Source organism: Condylura cristata, unplaced genomic scaffold (assembly GCF_000260355.1).
Source record: "Condylura cristata isolate star-nosed mole 26May11 unplaced genomic scaffold, ConCri1.0 scaffold00009, whole genome shotgun sequence".
Classification (NCBI taxonomy): domain Eukaryota; kingdom Metazoa; phylum Chordata; class Mammalia; order Eulipotyphla; family Talpidae; genus Condylura; species Condylura cristata.
The window spans coordinates 14,807,560-14,819,063 of NW_004567110.1; the positions used below are offsets into that span (position 1 = coordinate 14,807,560).

Below are 11,504 nucleotides of genomic sequence, written 5' to 3' on the forward strand. Positions count from 1 at the left end.
TGTTCCTCATTTTTGTATGCATAACTAAATAAATCTTTAAAAAAGAAAATGCCCCTAAAACTTACCTTCTGTTTGTTAGGTTTCCTTTGTGAGAAATTAGAGCCTTACTTTTCTAAAGCATATGTGGTAATCTACCCAAATACTTATCTTTGATCACAGCTAGTTAACTGTATTTTCCATTAGTTGAAAGAGGAGAGATCTCTCGGATTGCTAATAGGAACATGAGGGAGGACTCCTGGAGAGTATCGGGGGCCTTGGTCAGTTTCTTTATTTCTTGTGCTAAGCTCCAAATGAGCGTTTGATACCCTATCTCAATGAAAATATGCCAAGAGATGGGACCATGGGAGAATTTGGCAGAAACACTGTAGCAAGGACATCATGCAGACCTTCTGGACTGAGCCAGGGCCTCCTTCTAAGGAGGCTGTGCCTGGCTGTCCAGGGCTCAGTGTGGCTCCACGTTACAGACACCTACAGTCCAAGGCTCCACCTTTTATAATATTTTGATGCCCTCCCTCACCCTGCCTTTCTCCCCCTCAGCCCTGCAGGAACCCTTGAGGCTGTGACGAAGGCACAGCCCCCACCATTTGGAACTCCAGCCAGACCAAGGGTGCAGCAGGGGTGTTGAATGCGTGCAGATTAAACCTGAAACTTGAAATGCAGTTTTTTCAGACATGTTATTGTAACCTGGGGTGAGCATTCCGGGAGTTTCTTTATTAACCAGAGTTAGATCCTCCAGTCTGTCAGCTGTTGTCAGTAGCATGAGGTCCTCTGGGCCATCTCAGAACCCATCACCCCAAGACAAGGAGTGTTTCTATGGAAACCTGCAATCTGTGACCCAAATACCCAGGTTAACAGTTTGTGATTTTATCTAACTCAATGTGTGGGTCAGTTGGGGATTGCTAATAGGAGATTTTTTAAAAGTGGGATTCTTTTTAAAATTCATAGATTTTTCTTCATCCGGATTATCCATTCCTGTCAACAAGAATAAGAGTGGGCTCTCTATTCTAAGCATCTGTGTTTAGATGGAAACTTCCTTTATGGCAGGATTAGCCAACACTGAGATGGAAATACTTCTCCAGCCATTGTTCATTTGCTTTTCTTTTTATGTCTTAAAACCCCGCAGGGCGAGCCCTGCTGAGACTTACTGACAAAAAGCTTGAGAGAATGGGGATCGCACAGGAGAACCTCCGGCAGCACATCTTACAACAGGTGCTCCAGCTGAAGGTGCGAGAAGAAGTCAGAAACCTACAGTTGCTCACACAAGGTACCCTGTGGCTTCCTGGGGTGGATGGAAGGGGAAGTGGGAGGAAAGAAATCCTTATCATCATGACAATAGGGAGCTGGAGCAAACGGTTAGTGTTTCCTGGTACAATTTCCTTATTTAAAAACAAAGGCGTATAGATTTATGGCCACTATCATTTGCAGACTACTAAAGGGGAGGAAGCATAACTAAGTAATGAACAAACAGACATTTGAAAGCTAAATTGAAGGTCGTCACTACAGTTCCAGCGATGTCGTGCACTTCACAAGCCTAAAGTACACCCCCGCATGGGTCAGGATACAGTTCACCCCCGAGACGTGCAGTGTCAGCCTGCACAACTGTCCCAGGCACACCCAGCGGCCTCGCTGTCTTTTTGTGATTACCAGTACTGCGGAGGCTTGGGAATTGGCGTATTTGGGTGATTGCCTGCCTCCTGTGACCAGTGATTTAAACAGGATTGTTTGTTTGTTTGTTTTACTTGATTTTTGCTTACTAATGAGAGATAAAGAAAAAACAAAACATTTTAGAGGTCTGTGTTTTTATATATGTGTATATATTCTCCCTCAGTTGTGAGAACTTTATCAGGTGCCTTGAAAGTACAACCATTTCTAAAGTTATGCTTTAGGGTAGTGTAGTAGGAAATTAAACATTGGAATAGGAAGAGACAATATAGTTCTAGTTAGGAATCATTAATAACTTCAAAACATTGATAGCATTTATGAACTCCAACTGGATAGAATTGAATAACACTAGAATTTGAAGAAAATCTTAAGTGGTGCTGTATGTAAGTAGTAAGTTAAGTAGGCTCATAAGTCTACATATTATTGGGTTGCTGTCAGCCTCCATTGCTCTAATGCTTTCTTTATTTTGTTTGAATGTTCATTGTACACTGCTTTAAGTGAACGGCTGATGACATATGCATTTCGGGGAGCCTTGGCGATCGTAATGGAGTGCATGCTGACATGAGAGAAATCTGTGCCAGCCACGCTTCGGGTTTAGATTAAACCAGTACTAAGTCCATTTGCCTAGAGGAGGCGATGTGCTCCCTGAAAGATGATGGACCTGAAAAGGCAAATACAGAACCTTGTGCGAGAGGGAACTAGTAGAGTTTATTTGATCGGCATCATCTGCATCTTGTCTCCAGAGATGTCAATGGTAAATGCTGAGGCATGGGCACTCTGTGTGATTGATATTTGCATCTGTCATTCTGGTCCATTTTTAGGTTTCTTTTAAGAAGTGAGTGAAGTTTCAAAGGTTCATCACAAGAAAATCCATCTCAGTAGTATTTATAACACTGAATAATTTTAATTAGAAACAACCTAGAGATACCACGGTTTGGAAAGAAAGAAAGAATTTGGCTTTAATTCATGAAATAATAGGATAATGCAGTCATTAAAATCGTATCTTCCAAAAACACTTGATAACATGTGAAAGTATACTCAGAAGTAATAGGAAGTGTGGTAAAGGGCCATGTATAAAACCAAAAAACTTTGATAGGCACTTAGAAGAACTACAGGTGGATATGCCAATATTTGGTATTTTCTTTGGATGGCAGGGTGGCAAATGATTTTGTTTTATTTTTTTTCCAATTTTCCAAATTTTTAGCATAAATCTATATTACAGTTGAAACCAGAAAAGGTACACTTTTTCAGCTGCAGCCACAGGACGAGTTCCACCCGGGTCTATTTAGTGGCTGACATGGCCTCAGCAATGTTGTATTCCTTGTGTGTGGCCATGTGCAACAAGACCCAACCCTAGCACCTGCTCCTCAGACACGTTTTCCCTCTGCTGTTGTCAGCCTGCACTGTTTGCTTTGCAGAATCGTTTTATACAACTTCCATTGCCCTAGATGCATAATATATAAGATTTTTTCTGAGATAGTACTCAAGTCTATTAAGCTAAATGTATGTTTGTGTTCTGGGAAGGTAATGCTAAGTTCAGCCTTTTCAATTCAGTTGTTACTTTCTCTAGCTTTGGAAAGCTGTGTGTTTTGAATTCTTTCTTACTATTTCTTGTAGAAGAGATCACGTTCTTTAGCTCTTGGAAATTTTTTCTACACTGACAGTGCCTTTTTTATTGTGTGTCCTTTACATGCTAATGTTCAGACTCATTTCGTGTTGGCCGGTCTTTAGAAAATGAATAGATTCATTGAAATGATGATTTCTTTAGAAAAAAATTGGTTAAATTACTTTTCTTGGCTGATAATAGAAGTTCTAAAAACAGCTGGGGTTGCCTTAAAATATTTTGGGTCTACCTTTGCTATAATAAGAATTGGAATTCCAATCCACCCAAGTCAACTGGCCTGAATTACATGTGTGTGTGTGACTACACACATATAATTCATGCACACACACACATATATGTACACACCTTATAGAAGTTCATCATAAGGGTGATATGTGATTCAATATTGAGTATTTGAGTTCTCATCTCTGCAAATATTAATCAGTAGAAATAAACACATAGAAAAAATACAAAGGTTTCAGAATGTTAGTTTCTGGAATTCCCTGAGCTTCCTTCCTAATAATTTACACTCTTACTCTGATCTAATACAATTGATTTTGTTTGTTTTTAACAAAGATTTCCCAACTAATAACACATTAAAATGGGAGTGATTGCCTTCAAAGTAGCGACTTTTTGAGGGAAGGGATTTATTTTAAAAATGATTAAATTTTTATAAATTTCCATCTTGCCTTTGAAGGAAATTTTGAAAGACAAACTTTGACTGAATAGCATCAGTGTAGGAAGAACCAGAGTGTCCATCTTTAGAGAACAGCTAAGTCTGTTATACACAAGCACGAAGGACAGTAATGTGGAAGGATCTTGGAGCTGCCATGAGGAATGAATGGAACAAGATGGAGAGTGCAGATGAATGTGCTAGTTTGTGAATGATAAAAGGAGAAGCAATACCATGCATGCTTATATGCTGTTTATATTGCAACACTGAATGATGCACAAAAAGCTAATAGCCATTGCACTCTGGGAACAGTGGATGGAAGGAGAATGAATGCCTTCTGTGTCACTTTTTTTTTTTTTAACGTGAGTACATTGACTACTTAACAGAATTAAAAATGTAAAAAATAAACAGGGAGAAAAAGTGAATTTTACTCTTTCCAGGCTAGAGTTTTAAACCTCAGTTCTAATACTTACAGCCTGATTACTGTGTTACTTCAGAGAAGTTACTTGATCTCTCTACTTTCCAATTTCCTGATGTGTGAAAGGGAAATCAGTAAATCTAGTCACCTCACATGGATTTTGTGATAATTAAATGAGTTGAAATACATAAATCACTCAGTACCAAGGGGTAGTAAGTTTAGAATATACTTAGCTATCAGTAATGGAAGCCACAAAATTAAATCAACCTCATGAATTTATAACAAAAACTTGCTTTTAATGTCTTTCTCAAGATATAATTTACATACCATCCAATTTAACTACTTAAAGGTATACAATTCATTGACTTAGTAAGCACAGGGTTGGGCAACCATAACCACAATTAATTTTAGAATATTCTCATCACCCCAAAAAGAAATCCAATACCCATTAACAGTCACTCCACACTTCCTCCTAGCACCACAACGACCAGCCCTTGTAAACAACAAATCTACTCTCTGCCTGTTTGCCAATTTTGGACATTTTCTATAAATAGATTTATACAACCTGTGGTCTTGTCAATTGACTTCTTTCATTTGGATAATATTTTTTAAATTTACACCTATTTAAAGTATGTGGCAGCATTTCACTTCTATTTATATTTCCAAGTAATATTCCATTGTATGAATATACCACATTTTATTTATCCATTTAACAGTTAATGGACATTTAGATTATTTTTCAGCCTTGGCTATAGTTAACAGTACTATTTTAAATAGGCACTGGAAATGCTGTAACTATTTGAGTAACTGCCAGACTGTTTCCAAAGCTTATGCACCCTTTTATATACTAGCAGCATTTTCTACTCCTTTGACATATATGAGGGTTCCAACTTCACCTCTTTGTTGGATGCTGGGTGTTGTCTGTGCTTACAACCATCCCAACATGCATGATGTGGTATCTCATTGTGGTTTGGGTTTTCAATTTGCATTTTTCTAATTGCCTATGACAGTGAGCACCTTTTTTTGTATTTATAGGCTATTTATATATATTCTTTAGAAATTAAAATCCTAATGCACTGGACTTTGGTGACGGTACATGGGTGATTGGTGATGGGAAGCCCACGGGGACTGCAACTGAGATGGGAAAATGCACAAAATGATGTAAAATAAACTATTATTTAAAAAAAAAAGAAAAAAAATTAAAATCCTTTAGTCATTTTTTAAATAGGGTTGTTTATCTAAGCTTTATTTTGACCCACCAAGTTTTACCATGCCTGATTACCCACTTCATTTCTTTATATATTTTTTAAAGATTTATTTATTTATGCACTGGGGTACAGGCTAGAGGTGCAGGGGCAGAATACTCTGGTGAGAGGATTCACCAGCGACAGAGTGGGAAGCAGAACAGGCTGACTGATGAACTACACTGCTAGAGGGAGCAGCGGGCGGTCAGGAGAGGTCTGCTGCGCCATGTGGGGCGGGGATCGAACACATGCTGAAGTAGCTTAGGTTCTTAGTGCTGTGCTCTAACCTGCTGTGCCACCAGGGAGGGCCCTACCCACTTTATTTTTAAGATCTAGAGCTGATTCTGTGACTGAGCTTTCCAAGTCCCATCCTCAAAGTCTGAGGTCTTTTCCCCACTGAAAGTACTCAAAGAACTTGCCACAAACTTGAAAATCAATTCCCAAATTAAACAAATGAATAATAAAGGGCTTTTTTTTTTTTTCTCCTCAAGGAAGAACTTTCTTTTGTATGTAGAAATTACACACATACCCTATCTATTACTTTGGGTTATAACCAAGCCTCCAAAGTATACAAACCTGCTGTGTTTCCAGAGGAAATAAAATAATACATAAGTAAGCCACTTTTCTAACTTCTGTTTGTTTTATAGCCGGTCTTAAGCTTTTGATTTGACACCACTCACATCTACACAGTTGGCCGAGTCTCATGAGGACAATGGGTGTGATGGTCACAAATAGACCAGGAGGGCTGGTCCTGGACTCTGTGGCATTTCTGAACATACAGGAATCTTTGTTCTCTCTAGTCTCACTCTCCTCTTTCTGACAGCTGACTGAAACACAACTGTAAGGCATTTTAAAAACGCATGTTAGATGCAGGTTAACATATCAGTCTATGTGTACTACCAGGGAGTCATGGTTAGATTTCCTGAAAAGCTCACCATCTAAAGTCAGAACTGCCTTCAGGAAAATTCCAGCCTCTAATTTACCTGCCTTTATTCACCATGGCCCTGTAATAACCTGACATTTGAAAGCAACACAATCAATGTTTGACCGGCCTTAATATGCTCCCCTTTGGTGCCTTGACATCTTCCTTCCTCCACACAGCCGTTTTGTCTTGTGCATCCTGCCCCTGGGGTGGCTGGGCTGTCGATCTGGTGGGCTTGCTGGCTTGCACCTCCCTCCAGGAGACAGCCATGCAGGGCGCCTGTAGTTGTCTCTTAGGAGATGCAGTATATTGCTGGAAACATCATTACGATGCTCTCCATTGCTTGATTCATGAGAGACAGGGGAATGGTGTCTCATGTAATACACAGCAGTGTGCAAACTATGTTGGGGTCCTTCAAATGAATCCATAATCAATGATGTGAGAGGTATCTTTGGCTTTTTAATATGGCATAACAGATCTAGGAAGGAAGATACCCCAAGGAGACTGAAAGCTGTGTAGCTAATGAGTTTTAACTGTTTGCAAAGCACTGCTCTAATTGTCCAATGAACTCCTAATCCTTACCCTATCATGGGTAGCACTATTGTTAGTCCCAATTAACATGAGGAAAATGAGGACAGAGAATGTGGGTAACAGATCCAAAGTCAGAAAAACACAATGCAGATTCCATAGCGGATTCTATTTTTCAGTGCACCTCTAAAATTCTATTTTAAACATACAGTTGAAACTTTCTTACCTGATTTATCCTCCCTATTTCCTCCTTCCCTTCCCTTCTGGTAACCACTAATTTAGTCTTGTAGTCTAAAAGTTTATCTCTGTATTATTAGCCCATTTATTTTGCTTCTTTATTACCACATATGAGTAAAATCATAGCCAACTTTATCCAGTATACTTCACCATCTCTGATCTGTAAAGGAGGGGGAGAGGATAATTCCTATCCCATAATAGTACTATGATCATTTAATGAGACTTTCTGGGAAAACAGCATGGTTCACAATGTAGTGTATGAAAGTGGCTTGGCAAGATTTGTTTCTGTAAAGGGCCTGTTAATAAATATCTTAGCATTCATGGGCCATACACTATCTACTAGAAGCTCCCCAACATGCAAAAGCAACCACAATTTTTTTTTTAAGATTTATTTATTTGTTCATACAGAACTGGGGTACAGGCCAGAGGCTCAGGGGCGGTGAGAGGCTTCACCAGAGACAGAGTGGGGAGCAGAACAGGCAGATCAACGAAGTACACTGCTGAGGGGAGCAGCGGGGGGGTCAGGAGAGGTCTGCCACACCATGTGGTCACCTCTGGGGCAGGCGGGAATCGAACTCATGCGGAAGTGGCTTTAGCTTCTCAGTGCAGTGCTTTAACCTGCTACGCCACCAGGGAGGGCCAGCAACCACAATTTTTAATAAACTGAGTACAACCGTGCAATTAAAGTACACACACAGCAAAATTTCTGGGTCATAGTTTGTGAACCCCTGCTTTAAAAAAAAATCAAAAAGTTAAATATTGGACACCATCATCAGATTACTATTTTATTCTTGATCTCTTCCCTTTTGAGCTATAAATTCTCCCCTCTACCTCAGGGATACCATGGTATGAAGTCACTCTTGGGAACATCCTTTTCAGTGTCTTTCTGGGTCCAAATAAATTTATTGTCTAAAAAATATAACATCAGCAGTAAGGGGTTGATCAATTAAGATAGTTGAGAGCAGTGCCCCAAGTGAATGATAAGGCATATAGTGGCAGTAAATGCCACCAACTTCCAACACCTTTTTAATTAATGCCCACAATGCAAAAAAAAAAAAAAAAAAAAAAGAATGTAATCATTTGCTGGCACTAGTTACAGTTCACTTGACATTAGTGTTTCCCTCAGGATTTTTCTACATTGTCCAAATATATATGTCAAATTTTAGTTGAGGATTACATGAACAGAAGGACTTTCCAAAGCTCCATCTTTGAAAACACTAATTTCTAATCCAATAAGCCTTTTCCGAACCATGTGTACAGACTGGGTATTTTAGACTGGTCACCCCCGCAGCGATGCTTCTGAGTTATGCTACTGAACTAGATCTTCTGAATTAAAACGGGCCATCTGGTCCACCACCTTGCTTTAAAGAAGGAAGACGTCGTAGAACATAGCAATAGACTCTTGAGAAATTTTCCAGTCTCGTTTTACAGACTCGGGTACCAAGACCCAAAGAAGATGAGAAAACTATCCATGGTTCCAAAATTAGTGACATAACTGTAACCAGATCCCATTTCTCCCCAGACCCCCTTACTCTTTTTTCCTATTATTTTAAATCATAATATAATTTATACCCAGTAAATGTCATCATTTTTAGTGTACAGTTTAGCAAGTTTTGATATGCATGCAGTTGGGTGGAATCAGCACAGTCAAGGTATAAAATGTCTTGATTCCAGAAAGTGTTCTGTGTGCTGCCCTTTGTTGTCAACCCCTCATTACCTCAGATTTTGGCAGGCACTGCCATTTTCTGCCCCTTTAGTTTTGATTTTCTAGACAATCAGAGACATTGAATCCAAGTCTGGCTTCTTTCGTTTATCAAAATGCATTGAGACTTTCTGCAACTTCGGTATGTATCCTTATTCTCTGGCATTGCTTAGCCTTCCATGGAATGATACCAGAGTTTGCTTATCCTTCTCCAAATAAGGGAAGTCTGAGTTATTTCAGGTTTTCACAAATACTAATAAAACCACTGCAGGCATCCCCAGACAGGTTTTTGTATAAATAGAAGTTTTCCTTTTGCTGGGTAAGTATCTAAAAGTGGAATTTCAGGATTGTATCATGTCGATGTTTCATTTCATAAAAATTGCCAGATTTTAAGATAAAAAGCAGAATAATTGTGTGTGTGTGTGTGTGTGTGTGTGTGTGTGTGTGTACATAGTGGAGCTTTTCTGAGAATCACTCTATCTTTGAAGAAGCCCCACCTGGCCCTTTTGTGCACCACTGCCATTTTAAGAGGTTCTTGTTTTCCCAAATTTCCAGTAAATGGTCTCTAAGTAAGTTCAGTTCAAACATGTTTGCAGTTCAGTCATTTGTTTAATAAACATTTTTTGTCATTGAGAAATGCTATCTTTGTCTCCCTTATGAGGAAGACTAAATATTTCCAGCTCCAGGGAAAGACACTATGAGCCAATCAGATTCCCTTTTATGTGTATGTGATGAAGTGTATCTCATGGCTGTTTCTATTATCTCTCAAATTACATTATCTGGAATTGCAGTTCCTCCATGTCTTTTATTTAGCTGAGCCACTGGTGTTACAAATCTGGTGTCCACATATCTCTTCCCTTCATGTAGTGCTCTGCCTTATCGTTGGATGACACTGGGCTTTTCTACCAAGTTGCTCATCTATTTTCCTGCACATCCTAATGTTTCTCCTTTTCTCTTTCTAATGTCTGCTTTTCAGGCTGGTGTCAAGATGCCTTCCCTACTTCTCCCCAGTGTGGATGACACCTGGCGTGAGTCCTCCTAGCTCTCATCCTTCTGCTTGTTCTCTGGAGAGTATTATGGACTCTCACCCCTACTTTACAGTGACTCTCAAATGCATCCTAGACCTCTCTAAAACTTCAGATCTTCATTTTGAGCTCCTTAAAAGATAGGAGCCATTGACAATTCCAATGGCATCTCAAATTTAAAATTTCTAAAATTAACCCCACTCTTTCTCCCTGTCTCTCCAATCTGTTCTCCCCCTTTCTTTCTTCTCAAGGTGAATAATGCCATCACTCCCTTCCTCACCTAGCATGGATACTCAGTATCATCTATGATAACTGCTTTGCGTTCAGTTGCCTGTGTGAAGTTGGTGCTCAAACCCTCCAAACTCTGCACTGAAGCAGGTTTCCTGTCTTCCTTGCTCATCACCACCTCTGTGACTATTAAGTCTTCCCACATTAACTCCTCTCCTGGCCATCACAGCAACCTGAGGGTTGTTATTCGATCTCTAGTCTCTGCCCTATCCCATCCATTTTCCTTTAACTAACTTCCTACTTCTCTTGCCAATGAATTTAAATATATTTCTAATGACATTATTTCCCTCCTTGAAACATTTGATGGCTCCCACCTGTCTGCAGAATAAAATCCACACTCCTTACCATCAGAAAGAAAGCCATCCTATCTATTAATTTTGGGTAAGTTATTTGTCAGAGATTTGGACTCCTCTGACAATGGAGATAAAATCTGTCTCATAGGGTTGTTATGAATATGGTGTAATAAAACTCATGAAAATGACCTAATCTTAATAAGGGATCCAGTCTTCTGAGGAAGCTTCCCTTGTCTCTCAGGCAGAGTTGATCATTTCTTCCTCTGTACTGCTAAGTGCTTTGTTCATACTAATAATGGTTCTCTCATTACACAGCATCCATGCGTGCGTCTATAAGCTCCCAGCTCTGTGGAAGGTATCACAGAGAAAAGAGGAGCACTAATCTAGCAGAAAGGGTAGGCTGTGCAGGCCTTTATGGAAATCCAGAGTGATGACGCAGAACTGGAACTTGGCCTCTCACCATGATATGGGATAAGGGAGAACTTGCCAGTTTCTGTGTCATGAATCGGATATCAAAGACTAGATGGACAGGGCTGATGTGGTGGAGGAAGAGGCGACAGAGAGATGTGGTGGCATGTTGTCTGCTTCCCCCATAGAACACGATGGCCTCTGTTGGCTTCTGAGTTTGCTTTGCACTCTGGCCTCTTACTACAGTACTCAGAGAGTGGGCCTTCTGTTTATTCTTATTTAAATGTGATTATTGACCTTCCTCTACTTACTCTATTTCATTTTAAACTTAATCTAAATGCAATACAAATTTTTTATGAATTCATAATAAAAAACCAGAGTAGCAACAGTCATTTTGCATCATTCATAAGCAAAATTGCTCAGAGTCTCTTTTATTCCCTTGTGGTCCTTTCCTACTGGCTTGACTAATAAAGACAACAGTTGTTCTAATATATATATATA

The 11,504-nt window shown here is 39.5% G+C and overlaps 1 protein-coding gene across 3 annotated transcripts in view; it reads left to right on the forward strand.

Moving 5' to 3' along the window:
* The window catches only part of SAMD12 (sterile alpha motif domain containing 12), a 366,923-nt gene that overhangs the window by 201,884 nt on the left and 153,535 nt on the right, over nucleotides 1–11,504 (forward strand). For 2 of the 3 annotated variants that reach the window (XM_004695981.2, XM_012722938.1), the window contains exon 4: nucleotides 1,124–1,264. In XM_004695981.2, coding sequence (XP_004696038.2) covers nucleotides 1,124–1,264 — 141 coding nt within the window. Of the gene's footprint in view, nucleotides 1–1,123; nucleotides 1,265–1,425; nucleotides 1,466–11,504 lie in introns of those variants that run through there. The other variant, XM_012722937.1, reaches the window with a different exon arrangement.